We start from the raw sequence: 25,781 nt of genomic DNA on the forward strand, positions 1-25,781 counted from the left end.
GAAAAAAGACGGAAGCCGCAGTTCACCCTGCGGAGAGCTATTAAGGACACCATCTGGCCGGGCGGAGGTGCTTCCTGAGACACGTGAGTTTATACCTCTAGCCCTTTCCACAAATACAGACAAATGAGACCGCTGACATGTGCTGATTAAATTAGGGTTTCTCCAGCCCGGCGCAGTGGCTCATGCCTGTAATCCCAGCACTTTGGGAGGCCAAGGTGGGCAGATCACCTGAGGTCAGGAGTTCGAGACCTGCCTGGCCAACATGGTGAAACCCCATCTCTACTAAAAACACAGAAATATTAGCCAGGCGTTGTGGTGGGGGTGGGGGTTTAACTCTGCTAAACACTGGGAAAAAGATGAGTTTGTTTTTTCTGATATCCCTCTCCCCACTCCCCTTTCTTAATCTCAGCTACTCGGGAGTCTGAGGCAGGAGAATCGCCTGAACCTGGGAGGCGGAGGTTGCAGTGAGCCGAGATCGCACCACTTCACTCCAGCCTGGGTGACAGAGCAAGACTCTTGACTCAAAAACAACAACAACAACAACAACTTAAAGAGTTTCTCAATGTTGGCACTTTTGACATTTTGGGCTCTATTGTGGGAGCCACCCCATGAATCATGGGGTGTTCAGCAGCAGCCCATGCCTGAAGCGCTCCACTCCCCCGAGCTGTAACAACTAAAAAGGTCTTCGGATGCTGCCACACATTCCCCGAGGGACAAAAATCACCTGACTGAACTCACTAGATTTCAATTACTTCCTACGCAACAGCTTAAAATAATTTTCTTTTTTTTTTTGTTTGTTTGACATGGGGTCTTGCTGTGTCGCCCAGTTCAAAGTGCAGTGGCACAAACATGACTCACTACAGCCTCCACCTCCGAGGCTCAGGTGATCCTTCTGCCTCAGCCTCCCAAGTTCCTGGAGCCATAGGCTTGAGCCAGTGCATGCAGCTAGTTTTCTTGTATTTTTTGTATACGGGTCTCACCATGGTACCCAGGCTGGTCTCAAACTCCGGGGTTCAAGCAATCCTCATGCTTTAGTCTTCCAAAGCTGGGATTACAGGCATGAGCCACTGTGCCTGGCCTTAAAAATGTTTTTTGCCTAAAACTCAACTGACTCTTCCTAAATGTTCCATCCCTCGATTTTAAAAAAACCCAAAGATTCCAAAGTCATGAAGGACTGTGTATATAAATACAATACGAAGCTTATGGTTTTCATCTTTTTCTATTTATATCCATCACCTTTTGAAATTCTGACATGTCTGGGATGGACAATAGTACAGAATAATAAATAGCATGCAATTACTTTTTTTTTTTTTTGCAAAAATCAAAATAATTTTTTGAACCGGAGTTTTCTTTACATTTCATGTACCATAGAAATACAGAGAAAATAGGAGCATTATAATAAAAAGTCCTCATTTTGACACCAGAATGCATGTTTCTGTCCAAATTAAAATAATCCCCCAAGGCAGAACGTACACGAGCTTTATTGGGCAACAGCAACAGGCCACGCTGGCAAACAATGAAAGCAGAGTCGCTCGGAAATGCGGAGGATCACGTGTGTCATCACGGCATCGAGAATTTAAATCATCTGGAAGTTCCTGCTAAATTAAAGCAGACTGTGCCAGAGCTCGCCGCTAATCAAAACACGCCGTCCTGGTGAGAATGTGCAATGGGGATGACACAGAGAGGGCAACTAACGAGCAGCCACGGACTCTTAGGCGAGCTTATAGTAACTCCCCGCAACAAAATCATCAATGAGCCGCAATTTGTTTCTTGCAGACGCCACGCCCCCCCCCCACCTGACCCCATAAACACGAGAGTCACTGGCATCGCCCAGCTATACTGACAGACTGCGCTTCACACCATGCTGTGGCAGAGAAGACAGAGCCACGGGTCACGCTGCTTTGGCCTGAGAAGGTGCTCCGGAGCTTCAGGTCGGGGCTGATCACGCTGCAGGACGCTTTGCAGTTCCATTCAAAAACATCATCTATTTTTTTCCAAGAAGAACTGGACATAATTCATGGGAATATTTTAAGTATATATAAACGGCAAAAAAGCTATACATTAAAAGAAGGGGAAGAAATAAAATTTGTTGTATTTACAAAGCTCCTCGTATATTTTTTAAATGAAAACAAAGCTGGGAGTGATAGAATTTTAATGCAATGAAAACCAAATATTTCTTCAAAAACCTTTATATCATTCTTACACACACACACACACACACACACACACACACACACACACAGCACTCACTGCAAACATACAGAAAAGGTAAAAGATAAAAATAGCTGATAGGTGTTTGCTTTAAGTAGGATGGAGCAGAAGAACGTGTATGTCCCATTTGCAATTTTGACAAAGGTTTAAAATGCTGGCCTAAAGGCACGCACGCATGCCCAACCCACCCCAGTAAAAAGAAGACAAAGTATAAAAAGAAAAGTCTGGTGGGGGCTGGGGGAGGCATTAACATATCAGTTTCCAATGAGCACAAAATTCAAACCGCATTCACGAGTAACAGGGCCTACATTTTCAGCAGCGAGCAATGGAGGAAACGTTCATAAAGAGACAACGGTTTTTAAGATTACCGTCACACACAAAACAGGTTTCATTTCACTCCAGGGGAGCGTAAATCGGATGGGAATTTTACAGTGCTGCCAGGACTGGGGAGCTGGAAACGGGAGGTCTACACCAACATCATGATGCTCCCTGGAATGCACTCCCAGCAGTCAGGTTAGTGCCACCGTCTCACCTGGTGCCACAGTAACACATATGTGCACACACGGGCCTTCAAAATGAGGATCGAAGCTGTCCCATCTAAGAAGTTACTCAAGATGGAGAAACTAGTCTAGCGATTTTTTTTTTTTTTTTTTTTTGAGATGAAGTCGCACTCTGTCTCCTAGACAGAGCAAGAAATGGGAGTACAATGGCACACGATCTCAGCTCACTGCAACCTCCGCCTCTCGGGTTCAGGTGATTCTCCTGCCTCAGCCTCCCGAGTAGCTGACATTACAGGCATGCGCCACTACGCCCAGCTACTTTTTTGTGTTTTTAGTAGAGATGGAGTTTCATCATGTTGGCCAGTCAGGTCTCAAACTCCTGACCTCATGATTTGCCCACCTTGGCCTCCTGAAGTGTTGGGATTGCAGGCGTGAGCCACCTAGCCCAGCCCTGGTGATTTTCTTAGAGAAAAAAAGGAGAGAAAAGGAAGGAGGGAGGGAAAAAAGAAAGCAAACAGATCCTGCTGCCCCGTCACACACCCACCGCCACAAGACGTATGAACAGTCACAAAATAGTAATAGAAGTTCTTACTCTGGCAGAAATAGCTACTGTGGTCAGAGGGCGCAGGGAGCTGTGAGTTTTGCTTTCAGGAAAACTGTTCAGACAGGGCTGACTGTGTGCCTCGAGGCCCTCTGACCTCAAATGAAATTGGCTGTCAAAAACGTAAGGCCCACGGAGCTCCCAGGTGAGGGCGTCAATGGTGCTTTATGTAGGCTCTTTCCAGATTGATGAACCAAGAAAAAGGTTAACTGAATCCTTATGCTGAAGGTTAAAAACTCAGGAGAGCCTCTTGCACAGTAACTCTAGTTTCTTGGTTGCTTATTTCTTTGTCTTCCCCACCACAATGAAGATAACCTCCCAGAAGCCCCCGAGCGCCCCTGGGGTTCTCTGCTGGGCTTACGGTCTGATCTATGCAGGTAAAGATCGTGTACTCTCACCGGACCGAAAGCTCCTGCCTCTGCGTCTCCAGCGTTTGAGAAGCACGGCGTGTGCATTCCTAGATGCTTGGGGACCCTCTGGCGAAAGGCGTCAGCCGGCTGCCCACTGATGGGATGAGCCCACGACGTGGTAGCCTGCACTTGAGTTTTGGTCGTTTTCACCCTTGACTGCCTCTGCCCCAGTGCGGCTGAGACAACAGAAGAGAAAGCTTTGTGAGGAACACAGACGAGTACCTTCCACTTCTGGGTGTGGCTCCTTCAGCCCCTCCTGGAAGCACTGTCCCGTGAAAATGTCAAGCGGTTTCTCAAGTGTTGACTTTAAAAGTCAACTTGTGCACCTCGATCAAAATTCAGAATTAAGGAAAAGACCAGAGAGACCATCTTCATTCAGCTTCTGCTGGAAGTCTCTAACACTTCCCGACAAGGCTCCCACACCCACTGCCTGCAGGACCCAGTATCTTTTATCTCTGAACAAAGCCAGGTTCAGGGTTTGCAAACTCTACACGGAACTATCTAAAGACCTCCCAGTGCTACAGACTGACTTCCAGGAAGACAGAGGCTCAAAAACTTTCAGCACAACTTTCTCCTCCTCAACCTTTGAAACCATACAAACTCACTCAATGAAGAAGTCAGATTTGCTCCATCTTTCTGAAATTTTTGGACAAAATTCCTATCCTTAACTATTCATTCATTGTATCTTTTCTGCAAACCTTTTCCCTCTGGCAGACATGACTGAATCAGACAGGAAAAAATACTGTGAAACTGCAAGAACTCTTAAGACGAAGCAGAAGTGGTTAACAGCCAATTTATCAGTGCCTGCAATGTGAGGTCATTCTAGAACGTTTTAAAAGGACAACATGAAATACAAAAGCTTATCAAGAGTGCTCCGAAGGCAAGGGACTATCTGATCCTTGTGTCTCTAGCTCTCCAAGAGCAGGAGTTAGTAGGCATCAGAAAGCAGGCTGTAATGTACACCTCTGAAGCACAGAGAAGTTGCGCCAGGTGGAGGGTTTGAAGGTATGTACTCATCAAGAAGGAAACGCAAATCCAAGATCTCAACCACACTTGGCTCCTGAAGACCCACCAACTTAACCCTCACGGCATGCAGATGTGGCTTCTGCAAGAAGTGACTTGAAAACCCAAGAATGCCTTGCTCTGCCACGGCCAACGATCACAGACTCTCTGCTTCCTCTGAAACAAGAAGCCATGGCTTTATAAGAAACATGCGTGCATGGAGTCCATCCTGGTAGGGAAGGAATCTTGACGACTGGCTGCCTTTCAGCAAGCTCCCTTGAAATCCAGGTCCCAGAGCCACAGCCTGGGCCTCCTCCCACCAGAGGTTCCTTGCTCTGAAAGCTGCCACCGACGAAAGGCAGCCTGGCAGGATGGCTCTGGCTTTGTGGGGTCATCCTCACTAATGCCTCCTACAGGAAACAGACCTCTGTGGGAGAGGAGTCTCCGCTACTGACCTTTCCGCTTTGGCCTTGGAGGATCTGAGTCACAGCTGCCATGTTGTCTAAAGAATTAGTTGAGTCTCTTATCACACTGTCGACACATTTAGGGGCCATTCAGTGGCACGTTTCCTGCTAAAACAACTCTGCTGAAAATGTCGGAGGTTGTTCTCAGCCAGCCACCGGCTTTGTAATTGTTACCAGGTCCCAATAAAGTGGGATCGCACCTCTGAAATTCTTTTACGAGGTGGCAGGTGAAGTTAACGCATGCACTATGGATGCTGAATCAGATCAAGGACAACAGATTGGATTTACGACACTCTCTCTCCCTCTCCTCCCAGTCACTGGTTACGATCCCAGGAATCCAGTATAACTTGGATCAGCACGGCTACCGGGAGAGGATACTGAGCATTCCTGAATGGAGATTACTGTGTGGGTAACTTTTTACCAGATGTCACTGTCTCTTCCTCCCAAACCTACACCAAGAGCTTTCTATTCTTCTGACACCTCTTTGTAAAAGCAAGAAAGACTTAAAGAGTACATACACGATAGGACTGTTAAAAAAAACAAAACATAACCAAAAACAAGCCTTCTACAACCTCCAGCTGGAGAGAAACTTTTATCACGTGACAACAAAATTCAAGTCATAAGGAAGCTCGCACAGTAACCCACATACATCTCCCAGCTGAGCCCCCAGCTTTAACATATTCACATTCACTCAAACATGAAGAACGAGGGGTTCAGACAGGCCCAGATAGGTCTCTTTTAGGACCTCCCTCCTGCTGATGCAGCGGGACTCCGTTTAGGCACAGAGCCTCTTCCCATTAAAACTGCACGTGTTAGCAATTACTGCAAAATCCACAGGTGGCGATTCACATCCATGGAACTTGAGCTCTGTCCATCAGGGAAGCGCCGAGACCAGGGCCCCTCCAGAGAGTGCACGGCCTACGACGTGAGCTTTGAGTAGCTGGGGGGAGAGAACCGTCTTCGCAGGTACTTGAGGACATAGAGGGGCAGGCAGCTGACCAGAGTGATGACGGAGACTTTCCACAAGAATGACAAGGTGGCAATGAAGTACACATCTGCAAGCAAACGGGAAGACAGCGGTGAGCAGGCAGGAATACTCTGGAAGGTGCATGTGGTCCAGAAACAGACCTCACAGCTCTCAAGGGAAAGTCCTCTCCTGTCACAAACCCACAGCCTCCTGGCAATGGCACTCTCCCTCCAGGGACTGCAAGGGAAGGCGCCACGGCTAAGAGCGCACGGCGCCATCAGCTTGATTCTGGCTCTCTTCTGTAGCTTCCGATAGTGAAATGCTACTTTCAACAGGAAAAGAAAACTACGGGGCCCACCAGCTGCAGCGGCTCATGCCTTAATCCCAGCACTTTGGGAAGCCAAGGCGGGCAGATGACTTGAGCCCAGGAGTTTGAGACCAGCCTGGGCAACACAGCAAAACCCCATCTCTACAAAAAGTACAAAAATTAGCCAGGCATGTTGGTCCATGCCTATAGTCCCAGCTACTTGGGAGGCTGAAGTGGGAGGATCATTTGAGCCTGGGAGGTGCAGGTTGTAGCGAGCCAAGAACATAACCACTGCACTCTAGCCTGGGCAACAGAGTAAGACACTGTCTCAAAAAAAAAAAAAAAAAGGGAAAAAAAGAAGGAAAGAGCCCGGGTGCGGTGGCTCGCATCTGTAATCTCAGTACTTTGGGAGGCCGAGGCAGGGAGATCATGAGGTCAGGAGTTCAAGACCAGCCTGACCAACATGGTGAAACCCCATCTCTACTAAAAATACAAAAATTAGCCAGGTGTGGTGGCATGCACCTGTAATGCCAGCTACTCAGGAGGCTAAGGCAGGAGAACTGCTTGAATCCAGGAGTCAGAGGTGGCAGTGACCGGAGATCATGCCACTGCACTCTAGCCTAGGCGACAAAGCGAGACTCCATCTCAAAAAAGAAAAGAAGCAAAGAAAATTACAGGGGAAGAAAACTCGCTAGATGCTTTTGATTTGGTGTTGTCTGACAGCGGGAGAGTCTTTCTTTCTAAGCCCCAGCCAGTGGCAAGAGGAAAGTGACATTCAAATGCACCTTCTGCTTTCAGCAACTTCTTCCCTTCAACCCAGCGATGGTCACAGAAAACCACAGATGAATGTGGGCGATGGTGCAAAGTGGGCTGAGACCACCCTTGTCAGGTCCAGGTTTAGGCTGACCCTCAGGGGCTCTGATGGAAGGTGGGGCCGGGGGTGCTGCCTTTCCAGCTGCCGGATTGCAAACCCGGTTATGAGGTTTCCTCAAGAGAGGAGTGACAGTTTGTGGCTTTCAATATAGCAGAAGCTGAAGCAACCCCTTCCCCGCTTTTCTGAGCACAGGATGCTGAAATGCAGCTGGCACTGAGACAGCACCTACTATGTGCTGGGCCCAAGGCTCAGCCCACCCTGGTGTTTTCCTGTGCCTCTCACCTGGCCCTGTCATGTGTCCACATCAAAAACAAGCTGAGCTTCCTGAGCAGGGGCTACATCTCTGTGACCCCTCAGGGCCAAGCCCATGAGAACACAGTAGGTCTCACAAAACGCTTTCTAGAGACTAGTGGCAAGGGTGAAACTGCTTCAAACTCCACTTTTCACAAGGATGGTCCTTTAGTTCCTAGAGCACATAGGTGCTCACAAATCCTTTCTAGAAACTGGTGATGCCACCATGAAACTGTTTTAAAACTACTTTTCATGGGGCTGTTTGTTTTAAGTTTACTAAAACCTTCCTAAGGAGCTTTGGAAGCTGGCAAAGGAGCCATGATCAAAGACACTTCTAGGGTCGAGTTTCTCTGCTTTTTCTTGTTATTGCCCCTTAAGAAACCTTTTTAGACTCTTTTTAGACTTCTCTTCTTTTTGTTTTGTTTTGTTTTTTTGAGACAGAGTCTCACTCTGTCACCCAGGCTGGAATGCACTGGCACAATCTCGGCTCACTGCAACCTCTGCCTCCTAGGTTCAAGTGATTCTCCTGCCTCAGCCTCCCGAGTAACCAGGATTACAGGCACGTGCCACCACGCCTGTCTAATTTTTGTATTTTTAGTAGAGACGGAGTTTCACTGTGTTAGCCAGGATGGTCTCGTTCTCCTGACCTCGTGATCCACCTCGGCCTCCCAAAGTGCTGGGATTACAGGCGTGAGCCACCGCACCCGGCCTAGACTTTTCTTCCCCTAATGGACCACCTCCAAGAAATGTTAACGTCACAGGTGCACTGTATATCTGTTCGTTATACTGTATATACATCTCCTTTAGGAGACATATAGGATTAGGGTTTGTTGACACCCACCGAAGACCAGTGTTTGTTCCCCAGGTAGTGGGGGCACATGACCCCCACTGATAAGGCCTGGGACAAAGGAGTGGGATGGGCTATTGCTAGACAGCCCCTGGCCCAGGCGGGCTTCCCATAGAGGAAGGGGCATGAGGGGGTTGTCATAACTGAAAGCTTCCCCCAGAGAGAATCTATCTGCAATCCTGACCACAGATGAGCTTATTAGCAGAGAAGCAGCCGCCGGGCTCTGCTTCCTCAGCTGATAAAAGGAAAAAATATCACTCTGCGGGTTTTTTGTTTAAATAACACAGACAGAAACTTAAATGCTTCTACCGAAAAGAGGTGTGAAGAGGGCTACCTGCTGCACAGCTAGACTTTCAGGATGACCCCTGGACCCAAGGTTCCAAAGCCATTGCAGCTTGAGTGTGCCCTGTGCTGGGGAAACCAAGACTAGAGCTCACCAATCTATCCACAGCACAGCCCAGAAAACGCTGGGCCATCTGAGCTGTGCCCATGTTGCACGTTTACGATGCTGAACTAGAAACAGGTTTCTAGGCAGGAATTAAAGCCCGTGTCAGGACCCAATGGGGTCCATAGCACAGCACGGGGTCATCTTGGTGGCCCTGCAGGGACTTGTGTCTCAACCAATTGGGAAGAAATGAACTGACTTGGCAAAGCAAGTGAGGGGTCAGCATGGAAGAGTGGTGAAGCCAGGCTTGCCCATCTGGAGACATGGCTGACGCTGCATGAGCACAAGAGTACCTGGGATCACGACCGAGATGGGAGGGTCAGCCCTCCCGGCTTCGGACACAGCCAGCTCTCTCCCAGCTCTAAATATTCATGACATTTTAAGTTTTTTTTTTTTTTTTTTTTTTCGAAACGGAGTCTTATTCTGTTGCCCAGGCTGGAGTGTAATGATGTAATCTTGGCTCACTGCAACCTCCACCTCTCAGGTTCAAGCAATTCTCCTACCCTAGCCTCCCGATAGCTGGGATCACAGGCACATGCCACCACGCCCAGCTGATTTTTTGTATTTTTAGTAGAGACAGGGTTTCACCATGTTGGCCAGGCTGGTCTCAAACTCCTGACCTCGTGATCCGCCCACCTAGGCCTCCCAAAGTGCTGGGATTACAGGCATGAGCCACCACGCCCAGCCTCCATAACGTTTTTTATGTGGGGTGTGCCTGGGTCTCTAGCGCCTCACCCCGTGTCTCTCTCTTGGTAACCTTGATCACATCTGACACTCCTGTGCTCACAGACTCACTTATGTGTGTGTTTACATGTGTTCCCAACAAGAAGGGCAGCTCCACGGCGAGCCTGTCCACCTCATCTGCCACCATAATCCTGGACGCGGCAGGTGCTCCCAGGTCTATGGAATTGACACAGCAGCAAGGCAGGTCCGCACGGCAAGGTCTGGGCACCTCCAGCACTGCCACTATGCCATCACAAGGCCCCGTTACCAATATCACAGATTGGACTTCAGACCAAGATTTCCTGGGAACAACAAAGTTTTGTGGCCCCAAAAAGGCGACAGAGCGAGACTCTGTCTCAAAAAAAAAAAAAAAAAAAGTCTGAAAAATCATCAGCTAAGAGGATACTGCTATGTCCTCAGATTTTCTTGGATTTGAGGAAGCCTGCTGGATTGTCATTTACATGAAAGTGAGACCTGGATGCTCAATTTTTCCCCAGCTCAGCTGGGGCCCCGTACAGCAGCGACCCCGTGGAGAAACCCAGCAACTCCTACCTGCCGAGTTAAACGGACTTTTTTTTTTTTTTTGAGACAGAGTCTTGCTCTGTCACCCAGGCTCGAGTGCAGTGGCACGATCTCGGCTCACTGCAACCTCTACCTCCTGAGTTCAAGTGATTGTCCTACCTCAGCCTCCCAAGTAACTGAGATTACAGATGTGAGCCACCGCGCCTGTCTAATTTTTGTATTTTTAGTAGAGATGGGGTATCTCCATGTTAGCCAGCCTGGTCTCAAACTTCCAACCTCAGGTGATTCACCCGCCTCAGCCTCCCAAAGTGCAGGGATTACAGGTGTGAGCCACCGCGCCCGGCCAATGGATTCCCTTTCTAATCTAGTTAGCTCTGTGTGATTTAAAAAAGAAAAACATGGCTGGACGTGGTGCCTGTAGTCCCAGCTACTCGGGAGGCTGAGGCAGGAGAATCTTTTGAACCCGGGAGGCAGAGATTGCAGTGAGCCAAGATCACATCACTGCACTCCAGCCTGGGTGACAAGAGCAAGACTCTTGTCTCACAAAAAAAAAAAAAAAAAAAAAAGAAAACACTCGAACGCAATCCTGCCCTCTGTCCTCAATTTCACACCCTGAAGCACAACTACTGCCTGTCTCTAGGGAACACCAGTGAGAAAACGCAGACAGCTGAGCGGGAAGGGACTGCTGGAGGCATAGCCCCGGCCGGAGCGCTGTGGCAGACCCCTTCCCTCACAGGGCAGCAAGACCTCTGGGCCCGATTCATTGGGAGTGACAGACAGGGTTTAAGCATTCGGGGGTCTTACCAATGAACTCATGTAAGAACACCAGGGAGGCGATGTAGCAGGCCAGGCTGAGCAGCTCGGCCACTGTCATGAGCCAGTGCCAGGTCTGGATGGTCAGCGCCACCATAAGCAGCTCGGTGAGGATCAGCGAGGTGAAGGAGATGGCCACGATGTGCACGAACTCCGACTCAAACAGCAGCAGCGCCCCGTACATGATGGTGCTCCCTGCAAACGCCAGAGAAGGCTGTTACCCTCGCCCTCCCTGCAAAAGCCTCACCCTGCTCACTCACACGCGGCCCCTTGGCACCGTTTTCATTTAGACATAAAAGGTATCACTTGTTACAGGAGGTTAATGACTGGTGCTGCATGGAGGTCTGAACCCAACTTTTCCGATTTTCCTCTTTGACCTTGTAGGATAAATAATCTATAATTACAGAGTAAGAAAAACACATGGCTTGGATAACACCCGTCATCCTATGAAGAATGTGGGCAGTACTTGTTCTCTGTTAATTCATGTCTCCAGTAACATTGCACTTTTGAAAGTACCTGTATTTGTATGGACTCTGAATAAAGAAGAATTCATTTGTTTAAAAAAAAAAAAAAGCCAGGCAGGGAGGGAAAGAGTAACTCTCTAGAGTTGATGAAAGAAATAGAAACTTAAATGTAATATTTAAAATGATGAAGCCACAGCCAGGCATGATGGCTCACGCCTGGAATCCCAGCACTTTGGAAGGCCAAGGTGGGAGGATCGCTTGAGCTCAGGAGTTCGAGAACAGCTTGGGCAACACAGTGAAATCCCATCTAAACAAAAAATGCAAAAATTAGCCAGGTGTGGTGGTATGCGCCTGTACTCCCAGCTACTCAGGACGCTGAGGTGAGAGGATCACTTGAGCCTGAGAAGTACTGGTTGCAGTGAGCTGAGATTGCAGCACTGCCTGCAAAATAAGATCCTGTCTAAAAAAAAAAAGTAAAAATAAAAATAAAAAATAAAGTGATGCAGTGACTCACACCTGTAATCGGCACTTTGGGAGGCCGAGGCAGGAGGACCACTTGAGGCCAGGAGTTCAAGACCAGGCTGGCCATCATGGCAAAACCCCATTTCTACTAAAAATACAAAAATTAGCCAAGTGTAGAAGCACATGCCTGCAGTCCCAGCTACTCGGGAGGCTGAGGCACAAGAATTGCTTGAAGCCAGGAAACGGAAGTTACAGTGAGCCAAGATCATGCCACTGCACTCCAGCCTGGGTGACAGAGCAAGACTTTGTCTCAAAAAATAATAAAAAATAAATCCCAACAGGTGACATGAACATTAAATTTATTTTTTAAAATAATAAACCCCAAAGACACATGTTTATTTGTAAAGTTAAACGTGTACCTGTCCGGATGTATAGAGACATCAGGGTCATTTCAAAATATATTATATGCACCATAAAACATACATAGAAATGGAAATACTCAAAAAGAGGGTTCTGGGCACAGTAGCTCATGCCTGTTATCCCAACACTTTGCAAGGCTGAGGCAAGAGAATTGTTTGAGTCCAGGAGTTCAAGATCAGCCTGGGCAACATGGCAAGACCTCATCTCTATAAAAAGTACAAAAATTAGCCGGGTGTTGTGGTGGACACCCGTAGTCCCAGGTTTATGATGCTGAACTAGAAACAGGTTTCTAGACAGAAACTAAAGCCTGTGGCAGCATCCGATGGGGCCCACAGCACAGCACAGGGGCATCTTGCTGGCCCGTCAGGGACTCGTGGCTCACAATCAATTGGGAAGAAATGAACTGACTTGGAACTGATTTGGGGATGGTATGCACCTCTAGTCCTAGACTCAGAAGGCTAAAGTGGGAGGATCACCTGAGCCTGGGGAGGTCAAAGCTATGGAGAACTGCGATTGCTACACTGCACTCCAGCCTGGGCAACAGAGCGAGATCCTCTGCCCCCTAGGGTCTCACTCTGTTTCTACATATATACGTATTCTATATTATATATAATGCATATATTATATGTTATACATATAATATATAAAATATATATAATGCATATATTATACAGTATACATATATATGTATATGAAACCTATTACGTGCATTACAAAACATACATAAAAATAGAAATACTATAGCCAGGCGCAGTGGCTCACGCCTGTAATCCCAGCACTTTGGAAGGCTGAGGTGGGCAGATCACCTGAAGTCAGGAGTTCAAGACCAGCCTGGCCAATGTGGTGAAACCCCATCTCTGCTAAAAATAATACAAAAATTAGCCAGGCGTGGTGGTGAGCATCGATAATCCCAGCTAATTGGGAGGCTGAGGCAGGAGAATCGCTTGAACCCAGGAGGTGGAGGTTGTAGTGAGCTGAGATGGCACCACTACGCTCCAGCCTGGGCAACAAGAGCAAAACTCCATCTCAAAAAAAGGATTCTAGGCACAGTGGCTTTGCCCTCTGTCTCAAATATATATATATATAACATATAAATATATAAATATATATATTAATATACAATATATACATTAAAAGAGTTAGAAAAGTAATTACAAATCAAAGTTTTGCTCTTTTCTTCTTGCATTTCAATGCCTCTACAGTCTGAGAGACCTCTCTGGAGGCCGCTAAAGTAAACATGTTTTTCCAAAACTATGACTTGACTTGACTTTCCGAAAAGGTATCAGAACACCCCGGAAAACAACCACGTTTCGTCACGTGGGCGGAGCAGCTCCGCAGGTTTTGATTATGATCCGCTGCCTTCCTGTGGCTTCACCACCTCAACGCTCAGGCAGCACCACTGCATGCGTCTGACGTTTAAGTCCTTATAACAGAGTGAGCAGGGTCTCCCGAGTCACTCTGTCACCCTCCTTCCTGCTATTTCAGATTCCACTTTCTTCTTTTCTTGTTCTACAGGCTAGAAAGGGACACTCCTGAGTCAGCACCAGAGCACAAGGCAAACAGGTGTCTCCACTGATTCTTACCTTGATAGATGCTAATCAAAACCCATATTAAGAATGTCTTGTAGGACAATGGCCGTCCCTAAATGAGAAACAGAAAGATTAGAGCAGGTTTCCTGGAGGAGGACTCGAGCAGCATGCCATCAGCGTTCACGTTACTCTTCCGCTAACCAGCTAAGGCAACCCATCTGTCTTCGTCAAGAAAGTGGCTAGCACAACATCTGAACACATTAGAGAAATTATTTCTTTAAAAAAAGAATTGGCCAGGTGTGGTGGCTCACATATATAATCCCAGCACTTTGGGAGGCTGAGGCAGGTGGATCAATTGAGGTCAGGAGTTCGAGACCAGCCTGCTCAACATGGTGAAGCCTCCTCTCTACTAAAAATACAAAAATTAGCCAGGCATGGTGGTGCATGCCTATAGTCCCAGTTACTCAGGAGGCTCAATCAGGGGAATCGCTTGAACCCGGGAGATGGAGGTTGCAGTGAGCCGAGATCAAGCCACAGCACTCCAGCCTGGGTGACAGAGACTCAGTATCCAAAAAAAAAAAAAAAAAAAAAGAATTGACATTAAATGGGAATAAATCTTCCCTTGGGTAAAAAACCCTTGAAGACAAAATTATAAGATGCCGGTGACCATGCCACCACACACACTTTTTGGAAGTAGACACAGGAGCATCTCTGGGAGCAAACATAGGTTGCAGCTGCAAAGTGGAACTGTCAGGGGCTTTTTCAAAGTCGTGAGTTGGCTTGTTCTCAGTTTATCTATTACTGTACTCTTTCAAGTTCTAACAGTGCATATATTACTGTTTTAAGAAAAAATGCAAACTCCCACCCCTTCCCCCCAAAAGTAAGAAAGCTACCAGTTCAAGTGTGCTCAAATCAGAAATGGAGGGTCTGTGTGAAATAAATTAAGAAAAAAAAGCAGGGAGGGAGGGGAGGAAGAGATAGGAAAGGAGGAGGCACTGGGAAGCCCACGGCACCTTGAGAAGATCCTTGTAGAGCTCAGGATACAGCATGGCAACTTCCGACTTGACATCTTTGTCCAGGACCAGAGAAAACACGGGAAACATGGTGTAAATGGTGGAGTACCTGGGAGAGAAAGCCGCCATGGGTAAGACCTGGCCGACGGGGTGAGGAGCTCTGTGCTATGCCAACCTCCGGCGCCCAAGTCCCATCCATGTCTCAGACAACTCTTTACTGCCGGTCTATTACGCTCCAGGGCTGGCTGAAACCCAAGAGGAAAAATGGACAAAAATGTCTGCCCTCAAGGGCTTTTGTCCTAGTCAGTGAGTCAATAAACAAATAAATTCGGTAAACTCTATGTGTGTTAGAGGTAAGCGCTGATAGAGAAATATAATGGCGCAGAAGAAATAAGGTGTGTGTGTGTCTGTGCACGCATGTATGTGTGTGTGCATGCGTGTGTGTGCGTGTATGTGTGCATGTGTGTGTGTGCGTGCGTATGTATGTGTGCGTACGTGTGTGTGTGTGTGTGTAGGGGATAACAGCACAATTTTAGAGACTAAGGAACAGAACATTTGAGTGAACACTCAAAAGACGTAAGGGGCCGCCAAGCCAATCCCAGGAGGAAGAGCATTCCCGGCAGAAGGAAGAGGCAGTGCAAAGGCCCTGAGGCAGCAGGCGGCTGTCATGTCTGAAGAGGAGCCCAAAGGCCAGTGTGGCTGGGGCTGACGGTGATGTGAGAGGACATAAGGACTCATGGGGAAGATGGGGTCATGCCATGGAAGGTCGCATGCAGCAGAGCTCAGGGAACCCCTGACTATATTGTCATGTTCTTTGACTCTTCCAGACCCCAACAAAGGACAGTCTGCTTTTCCAGCTAGAAGCGGGCAGAATTCCAGTGCTTCCGCTCAAGCTCAAGTCATCGGCCAAACGCAGTAAGAAGGAAAGTGGCCTCTGCGAGCCTCTCCGGAGCGCAGCGGCCTTGCTGCGCCGCCGCCTCATGACCACACGTGGCCTCAGCTGCATGGGTCTGCATCTAGGGCACTTGGTAACCAAACTCCACCCACCTGGGTGATTCAAAGACTGAGCACATTGTCTGAAAACGTCAGAGGACCATCATAAAGTTCCAGGTCAGGAAGTGGGGTGGGTCTGCGAGCAGCAAAGGCCCAAGTGACACCATCTCTGTCACCGAGGCACAGCAGGCAAGCTCTGTTACTCGCACTTCCCTGAGGCAGTGGCCTCTGGCCCTCCTTGGAACTCCAAGGATGGGACTTCTACTGGGCTCAGTTCAGGCGAGGAGGGCATGTCTCAGATCCCCCTTCCCTCTGAAGAAGACCCCAGCGACATCACCAAGCCTGCAAACCTTCCACCTGGCCCTCCTCAATCAACCGATAACCATGGTGTCTTTTCTCGCGACCAGGTTCAAGTGGCAGAATACAACACACCACATACATATCCACCTCCACTTCCTCCGTCTGGGGAAGGGCTTAATGGATCAAAGCCTTGGTAATTCCAGAAGGTTCTAAACCATGGTGCCGGGCCTGTGTTCGCTGGGGCTGGGAATCCAATGTGACTTGGGAATCCAGGAATTTTTCCACGTTTCTTCTCTCTGCTGCGGCATTTGAAGAAAGTTTCATACACAATTAATCCCTTGGCAGGATTTCCTTACCCAATGATGAGGAATCCTTGATAGAGAGGGACGGAGGCAAAGTAAAACACGGAGGAAAAGACGGCCTGTGCCAAGGAGAAAGGAGGATGTCAGCAGAAGTCGCAACAACGCCCTTAGGTTCACAGACGAAGAATAACACCCGACACTCACACGGCCCTCACCCAAAAAATAACACCTGACACTTACACGGCCCGCACCCAACAAATAACACCTGACACTCACACAGCCCTCACCCCGTGCTGGCACTGCTGTAAGGTACTTTACATGGATTCACTCATTCCATTCTTACAACCACCACCACCCTATGAAGTAGGTCCGATTCTCACCATCCTCATGATGCAAAGGGGAAAGTGAGGCACAGAGAGTTATGTGGCTTGCCCAAGCCCACACAGCTCATTAGCAGCAAATCCAGGAATCATTCCCGGGTAGGGTGATTTTACAGCCCCAGGGTCCATTCCACCCGCTGTGAATATTCATTAAGTTCCATGACCCAGGAATGCTTTGCACATGAGCACACTGATCTCCAGAGCCGCCCACAGCACCAGGTCCTCTATCACCCACACTTTACAGAACGGGAGACTGAGCAAGTAAAAACCCAGCTGTAGCCCCAGAGCCCACACTTCTAACCAGCTCTGAATCCCCGCCTCTGTAAGCACGCACGCTGCCGGAGGCATGAAAACCCTTATGGAAAAAGAGCCTCCCAAGTGTCTACGGGGGCTGGGATGGCAGAGAAGGCTTTACTTCTTACATGTTTCGGTATTTGGGGAAATTTTAGAAAAGAGCACATGACAGATTACTTTTGCAATTAGACAAAAGCAATGAAGATATTTACAAACCCTCACGGAAATGTCTGCTTCCTGCTTTGGAAAATATTAGCTGCTGGTAATAATGAATAGGCAGGGGAGATCCAGTCAGGCTTGAAGCTCTGTTAGCTCCTTCTCTGGACCTCTATGGGCTAACAGAGGGAACATGGTCTCCAGGCTGATTTCTACTCACATAAAGCTGAAGGAAGGCCAGAGACAAACACTGCCAGAAAGCTTTTAAAAATCTAAACACTGAAAGCAAGGCAGAGATACCCTAGTAACTAGAGAGAGCATCAGACCAGGGCTAGGTCCGGGAGCATCTTCAACGGATGCAGAGAGAAGGCATGTAAGAAACGTGTGCCTTCTCTACACAGAGCTCGGAGCGCAGGTGCCAAGGGGCCACAGGAAGCCCCGGCTGACCCTGGCCGTGCTGGGAAAGCCACCTTTCCAGTGACATCTCACCCAGGCTGGGCTGCTGCATAGGAAGGATGGTTGTAAAAATGTCAAGAAACTGGTGTTTATTTTGCAAACCAATTATCAGGAGCCCCTTCCTCTAAAAGAGTCATCCTAGCCATAAAGCCTTCATCTCAACAAGAGCATTTTGGAAAAAATTAAAACCGTGTTCTCTGACCAGTGTCCAGGGGCAATTCTAACTGGGACTTGTTCTTGGCCATTTTCAGCACAGTGGACACGGGTTCAAGGCATTTTCTCGAACACAAAGAGCAATGCCTCATCCTGGAATTCTTTTCTACATCGATGTGAGCGGTAACATCCAGTTTGTGAAGAAGTCAGCTCATCCCGGCCGGCTTTTGTGTATGTACCCACGGATGAGCTGATCACTCCCCTAGTGATTCAAACCACAGCATTATCCAGTTCAATTGGTGAGTTAACAGAAATTCAAGTACAGATGTGGTCTGGTGAACCACAGCAGCCATTTGGGTTTAGATCATTTTGATGAAAGTCACTTTAAGGCTCCTCTACTCATAAATGCAACAAGTATTTAAAACACAAAATCGCCCACCAAAAAAACCAGGGTAAAGCCAGCGGATGGTCAGTTCACATGTACCCAAAGCAGCACCACTGTGCAAGGAGGCCCACCTTTCACATATGATTACACGTTCTCACAAATTAAAATACTAGCTGATGTTTACATATTCCCTTGTTTCACTTCTGCTAATCACATTAAGGACGCCTCAGCACTGCTGACTTACAAACCTCTCTGTTTTGTACAGTGGCCCCGTCTGAGGGCAAGGACGATCTCATCATCCCTGTTTTCCAGGTGGGAAGACGGAGGCCTGGAGTAGGAAAGTTATTTGCTCCCATTCTCACAGATCCTTAGTGTGTGGTCAGAAGGAGACGTTGAGTTCCAGGATTTACTATGCTTATGTTCTCACCACTCAACTGGGAGCATTTTCATCTCAATGCCCAAAACCAAAGATCAATCAATAGCTTTTCAACACCAAAAATGTTTTCTTTCCCTCCTTCGGCCTCCTTTCTACTCCACACTTAATTGCTACAGCCTGATGACAAATTTTGTTGTTGCTACTGCTGTTGTTTTTGAGATGGAGTCTCACTCTGTTGCCCAGGCTGGAGGGCAGTGGCACAATCTCAGCTCACTGCAGCCTCCACTTCCCAGGTTCAAGTGAATTTCTTAGCCTCCCAAGTAGCTGGGATTATAGGTGTGTGCCACCACCTCCAGCTAATTTTTGTATTTTCAGTAGAGACAGGTTTTCACCATGTTGACCAGACTGGTAAACTCCTAGCCTGCAGTGATCCACCTGCCTCGGCCACCCAAAGTGTTGGGATTACAAGCAAGAGCCACTGCGCCTGGCCTGTGATGACAGATTTTGGAGGGGTTTGTGGGAGAGAAGGTGGGAAAATATATACTCTAGAATCTTTTCATGAAAAAGCAAGATGGGAGCAAGATGTTAACTTCCAAGGGTATTCAGGATCATGATAACTAAACTCAGGTCCCCACTGGGCTCTGCTAGGTGACAGGACCGTGATGCCCAGGTAACCTCAGTCCCAGGTGTCACGCTGACCCCTGCAACTGCACGTGGTCCCAGGCCCTCCATGACAAGTGCATTGAGAAGGATATTCAGATTGCGACTGCAGGCTTTGAGGTCTACCTGCCTGAGCTTACTGAATCCCTGCAGGACACCGCAGATTCTCATCCATACTCAGTCTCAGTCTCCCCAACTGTAAAATGGGCTCAGGCTATTCCGAGACTTATGTGAGACACTGCATTGTGAACACTCGGCCCGATGCCTCGCGTACAGGAAGCACACAGGCAAAGGCAGTTCTTCTTCTGTGGTTGTCCCCTGATGGCCCTAACCTCTGCCTGTGAAAAATCGGGGCTTGAAGAGTCATTTAACACTTTACTCTGCGTCTTTCACTCCAGCAGACCAACTCACCCACAATTAAATAACAACTCACCCACAATTAAAATAACTCATGTACACTCCACTTGCCCCAGGCCAGGCTCTGGACGTCACCACTGCTAACACACACACATCCACACCACACGGCAGGAATGACCAGCACCCCTTCACAGGGAAGGAATCTTGAGCGCCAGGACGTTCAGGGACCCGCTCAAGGTCTATCAGCTGGCATGTAGCCAGGTAGGGGGTTTAAACTGGTGAGGTGGGGGGTGACAGCTCCAAAGCATCGTCTAATTCCCAGGCTTTTTCCACGATAATCACATAGCCATATGCACGTGTGTGCAAAGGGGCCAGCTGCCCACCCACCTGCATGGTGCTGATACAGAGGCTCCTGTGAATCACGAACTGGCTGAGGGCGGCTGACCGCTTGTAGCTGTTCCGGCCATGCACCATAAGCAATCGGCCGAGATGCTTAAATTGAGTGATCGAGAAGTCTGCGGCCAGCGAAGCCTGTTTGCCTTCCTAAAACCCAATAAAATGAGGCAGTGTCAGAAGCACAAGAGGTCAGGGCAAACACATTTCCTTTAATTGAAAAAGCAAGACATTCTAAGGAGATATTTGAAGAACTTCAAGAACGAAACTCTTTGGTTTCAAGTGATACGCAGTTGGTGGTCCAAGTCTAAATTTGATTTTAAAAGGGGAGTGTTTTTAAATGAAAACCATTCTGAATCGCATACGTTATAATTTGGAGGTCAAGTAGATCTAATATTAAGCCTTGGGAGTTCAGCCCACCCCGTTAAATAGCAAAGGATCATTTAAAGATAGATACAGTATTTTAAAACTTTCAGTTCCTTTAAGAGCTAATTAAGCATGAGGTGAAAACCCAGACCTCCTAACAGTATGAGTTAGGAAATTCCTGAATATACAGCACTGCACACTCATGGAAGGGGAAATGACTTACAGCACAGCCATATAACGGAATTCTCTCATTTTGCTTTTTTAATTTTTATTTTTTCTTGAGACAGGGTCCTGCTCTGTCACCCGGGCTGGAGTGCAGTGGTGTGCCCTCAGCTCACTGCAACCTCTGCCTCCTGGGGGTTCAGGCCACCCTCCCACCTCAGCCTCCCGAGTAGCTGGGACCACAGACAGGCACCACCACGCCTGACTCATTTTGTTATTTTTGGCAGAGATGAGGTTTCCCCGCGTTGCCGAGGTTGGTCTCACACTCCTGAGCTCAAGCCATCCGCCCACCTCAGCTGCGATTCCAGGCATGAGCAACCTCACTTGGCCGAATTCTCTCATTTTAAAAGGAGGTGACAGCCAACAACAAAGGGACAGAGGGATGTTAGAGCCTCTGGATGTGACGCAACAGGCAGAACACCAGCTCCTCCTCTGCAGTGCTGACATCAATCCAGAATCGGAACCCAACCAGTCTGACCGGCTCACGGTCTGCATAGCGTGAGACACTCTACAACTGTCCTGAATGCTTCAAAAACACCATTAACATGAAAAATAAAACACCCTCCAACCAAAAAAAATAAATAAATAAATAGAGAAAAGTGTTCTACAATAAAGAAGATTAGAACCGGGCGTGGTGGCTCATGCCTGGAATCCCAGCACTTTGGGAGGCTGAGGCAGGCGAATCACAAGGTCAAGAGATCAAGACCATCCTGGCCAACATGGTGAAACCCCATCTCTACTAAAAAATACAAAAATTAGCTTGGCATGGTGGCGCACGCCTGTAGTCCCAGCTACTCGGGAGGCTGAGGCAGGAGAATTGCTTGAACTCAGGAGGCAGAGATTGCACTGAGCGCAGACTGAGCCACGGTACTCCAGTCTGGCGAGACTCTGTTTCCAAAAAAAAAAAAAAAAAAAAAAAGATTAGAAACACAAAGACATACTAATAAATGTGATTTGCAATCCTTCCTGGAGCTTTTTTTTTTTTTTAAGCTATGAAGAGATTTAGAGAACAGATAGGGAAATCTGAGCATGAATATCATACAGTACCATTATATCAATGTGACTTGTGGGGGTTATGATGTTACTTTCCTTGTGTGGGAGAACGTCCTTGTTCTAAAGAGATCCAGCTGAAATACTTAGGGGGTAACGTTACATGCAATTTACTTTCAGCTGATTCAAAGAAAGACGATGCAGCAAATATTAACAACTGGACAATCAAGGTGAAGGGTAGATGGATGCTCGCTGTTCTATTTCAACTTTTCCATTGTTTTATTTCAACTTTTGACATTTTTCAAAATAGAAAGGTAGAGTCAGAGTAAGAAGTGATGGTTCTATATGCTCTAATGTAGGAACAAATCCAAGATATCACAGATTTAAGCCGCCTAACAAAATATACAGTGTGTTTTCAATATGAAAATCATATATATACATGTGTCAGGTTAAGTGTATAGACAGCAAATCCACACACACTCATAACCAGTAATATACACCCAGAAAAAATGCTGGAAGAATAACCAGGTTTACTCATGTGATCCAGTTACCTAAAAGAAAAGATGCACTTTACTTCTAGATTCTTTAATGTCACATATTTTTTTGAGACAGAGTCTCATTCTGTCACCCAGGCTGGACTGCAGTAGAGTGATGTTCGCCAACTTCAACCTCTGCCTTCCAGGTTCAAGCAACTCTCCCGCCTCAGCTCCCGAGTAGCTAGAATTACAGGCTCCCACCACCAAGCGCAGCTAATTTTTGTATTTTTAGTAGAGACGGAGTCTCACCATTTTGGCCAGACTGGTCTTGAACTCCTGATCTCAGGTGATCTGCCTGCCTTGGCCTCCCAATGTGCTGGGATTACAGGCCTGAGCCACCAGGCCTGGCCTAGATTCTTTTAATTTTTTATAGTGAGCACTATTACTTTCACATCCCAAGAAACAAAGGAATCATAATACATTTTTAAGAGAAGGGAAAATGCTTTAATTTTTCTAAGAACTGGTACAGAATTCCATTAAACTCAAACATGCTTTTTTTTTTTTTTTTTTTTGGAGATGGAGTCTCGCACTGTTGCCCAGGCTGTAGTGCAGTGTTGCAATCTAGGCTCACTGCAGCCTCCACCTCCTGGGTTCAGGCAATTCTCCTGCCTCAGCCTCCCGAGTAGTTGGGACTACAGGCATGTGCCACCACGCCCGACTGATTTTTTTTGTATTTTTAGTAGAGACGAGTTTTCACCATGTTAGCCAGAGCGGTCTCGATCTCCTGACCTCGTGATCCACCCGCCTCACCCTCCCAAAGTGTTGGGATTATAGGTGTGAGCCACCGTGCCCGGCCAAACATGCTTCTTAAAACCTGCATTCAGGGAATCTATACAAACTTCTGATATATCCCATTCAAAAATCATTTCACCGCCGGGTGCAGTGGCTCACGCCTGTAATCCAGCAGTTTGGGAGGCTGAGGCAAGTGGATCACGAGGTCAGGAGTTCAAGACCAGCCTGACCAACATAGTGAAACCCTGTTTCTACTAAAAATACAAAAAATTAGCTAGGCCTGGTGGTGCACGTCTGTAATCCCAGCTACTCAGGAGGCTGAGGCAAAAGAATCGCTTGAACCCGGGAGGCGGAGGTTGCAATGAGTGGAGATCACGCCACTGCACTCCAGCTCAGGCCACAGTGCAAAACTGTCTCAAAAAAAAAAAAAATCATTTCACTCTGCAACTTCAAATCATCATCATCATCTTGCTGAGAATCAGAACCAGAAAGGGTGGGAAAGAGTGGGGTGGGGGGGAAGCCCTAGGGGTCAGCCAGAGTCATGAAGATATGCAACAGGATGGATGGGAGAGCGTCTCCAGTGGCTCTTCAGGGCCTTGGCACGCCTATACTTCACAAAACGTTTTTGGGGTTTTTGTTTTGTTTTGTTTTGTTTTTGAGACGGAGTTTTGCTCTTTCACTCAGGCTAGAGTACAATGGCTCAATCTCAGCTCACTGCAACCTCCCCCTCCCAGGTTCAAGTGATTCTCCTGCCTCGGCCTCCTGACTAGATGAGATTACAGGCACCCTCCATCATGTCCCGCTAATTTTTGTATTTTTAGTAAAGACGAGGTTTTACCATGTTGGCCAGGCTGGTCTCAAACTTCTGTTCTCAAGTGATCCACCCACCTCAGCCTCCCAAAGTGCTGGGGATTACAGGCTTGAGCCACCGCACCCAGCCCTTCACACGGTCCTAACTCAGTGACCCATCTTCTTGCCTCTAGTCATTTAGAGGTCACGAATTAGGACAGAGTAAACTCTAAGAGGCAAGCACATAATCAGCAAGGAGGAAAAGGCAGAAAACGGTTTCATAACACACCAACTCTTAAAAATTGTAGGTGAGGTGGAGCGCGGTGGCTCATGCCTGTAATCCCAGCACTTTGGGAGGCTGAGGCGGGTGGATCACAAAGTCAAGAGATCAAGACCATCCTGGCCAACATGGTGAACCTTGTCTCTACTAAAAATACAAAAATTAGCCGGGCGTGATGGCATGTGTCTGTAGAGGCTAAGGCAGGAGAATCGCTTTAACCCAGGAAGCAGAGGTTGCAGTGAGTCGAGACTGCACCACTGCACTCCAGCATGGGTGACAGAGCAAGACTTATCTCAAAAAGAAAAATTGTAGCTGAAAAGACCTTTTGGTGAGAAGCAAACCAAGCCACACTCTTCCGTAAGTGCCCAAGAGATCAGCTCACGGCACGATAAACAATGCTTTTACTGACAATGCTGCCTGCCCCAGGGAAGTCTGAAGTACATTTCCCATACCGTAAGAATATAGAAACATTTTATCCATCCATTCATTCATTCATTCATACATTCGACTGAGTCTCGGTCTGTTGCCCAGGCTGAAGTGCAATGGCGTGATCTCAGCTCACTACAATCTCTGCCTCCCGGATTCAAGCCATTCTCCTGCCTCAACTTCCCAAATAACTAGGATTACAGGTGCCTGCCACCATGCCCAGCTCATTTTTGTATTTTCAGTAAAGACAGGGTTTCTCCATGTTGGTCAGGCTGGTCTCCAATTCCTGATCTCAAGTGATCCGCCTGCCTCAGCCTCCCTATGTGCTGGGATTGCAGGCATGAGCCACCACGCCTGGCCAAGAAACACTATGTGGATCTTTTTTTTTTTTAATTTAGGTCTTGGCAAACGAAAGGTCAACCTTCATCTGTCTGTAAGATGTGGCAATACAGACCTCTTTCTTCCCAGTGACATGAGGTAATTGTGACACACCGTTCCTCATGTGTTATCATTCCTCATTTGGAATTTCCAGAAGTCTTAAAACTATGTCTTTGAGGGAAAAGGAACCAAGAAACTCCAGCAAGTGGAGTCGAGCAGAGGGAACACGCTCACCTTTCCTTCCACTCCCACGCCGCAGTCGGATTCCTGAATCATGCTGACGTCATTGCCTCCGTCCCCTGCGGGCCACACAGACCAGAGAGAAAGGACATTTAATTTTTACCTTAAACAAGAACGCGTGCTTGTCTTTAACACACTCGTGTCTTTCACGGAGCACTTTTGAGTGCCTGGCCTGCACCGTGCATTCGAGCTCTCCCATTTTAAAGGTGATCCTTTTTAGGCTGGACACAGTGGCCTATGCCTGTAATCTCAGTATTTTGAGAGGCCAAGACAGGCAGATCACCTGAGGTCAGGAGTTCGAAACCAGCCTGGCCAATATGGTGAAACCCTGTCTGTACTAAAAATGCAAATTAGCCAGGCTAATTGTGGTGGCGTACGCTTGCAGTCCCAGCTACTCAGGAGGCTGAGGCAGGAAAATCGTTTGAACCCAGGAGGCAGAGGTTGCAGTGAGCCAAGACTGTGTCACTACACTCCAGCGTGGCGGACAGAGCAAGACTCCATTTCAAAAAAAACAACAAGGTGACCTCTTTTAAGTCCTCATAAACAACATTTGAGGAAGCCACTATTATTATTCCCATTTCACCAATGCACAAATGGAGGCTCAGAGGGATCAAAGAAGCCACCTGGGGCACCCACTGGGAAAAGCCAGAGGAAAGATTTGAACCCAGATCCAACCCCATAGTGTGTGGTCTCCACCCCCGGAAGGCTGTGCTCTTGAGCCACTAGCAAAGGAGTAGGGGTCTGGCTCACGC

At 47.7% G+C, this 25,781-nt stretch overlaps 1 protein-coding gene across 2 annotated transcripts in view; it reads right to left on the reverse strand.

The window, feature by feature from the left end:
* Nucleotides 1-3,929: 3,929 nt before the first annotated feature.
* The window catches only part of ATP9A (ATPase phospholipid transporting 9A (putative)), a 168,654-nt gene continuing 146,802 nt past the window's right edge, over nucleotides 3,930-25,781 (reverse strand). For both annotated transcript variants that reach the window (XM_039479637.2, XM_074406664.1), the window contains exons 22-28: nucleotides 25,024-25,088; nucleotides 20,065-20,220; nucleotides 16,515-16,579; nucleotides 14,866-14,974; nucleotides 13,907-13,964; nucleotides 10,969-11,172; nucleotides 3,930-6,243 (exon numbers count right to left, since the gene is read on the reverse strand). In XM_039479637.2, the coding sequence (XP_039335571.1) occupies nucleotides 6,107-6,243; nucleotides 10,969-11,172; nucleotides 13,907-13,964; nucleotides 14,866-14,974; nucleotides 16,515-16,579; nucleotides 20,065-20,220; nucleotides 25,024-25,088 (794 nt within the window). In that variant the 3' untranslated portion in view covers nucleotides 3,930-6,106. The remainder of the gene's footprint in view (nucleotides 6,244-10,968; nucleotides 11,173-13,906; nucleotides 13,965-14,865; nucleotides 14,975-16,514; nucleotides 16,580-20,064; nucleotides 20,221-25,023; nucleotides 25,089-25,781) is intronic.

The sequence above is a fragment of the Saimiri boliviensis genome, chromosome 9 (assembly GCF_048565385.1).
Source record: "Saimiri boliviensis isolate mSaiBol1 chromosome 9, mSaiBol1.pri, whole genome shotgun sequence".
NCBI lineage: Eukaryota > Metazoa > Chordata > Mammalia > Primates > Cebidae > Saimiri > Saimiri boliviensis.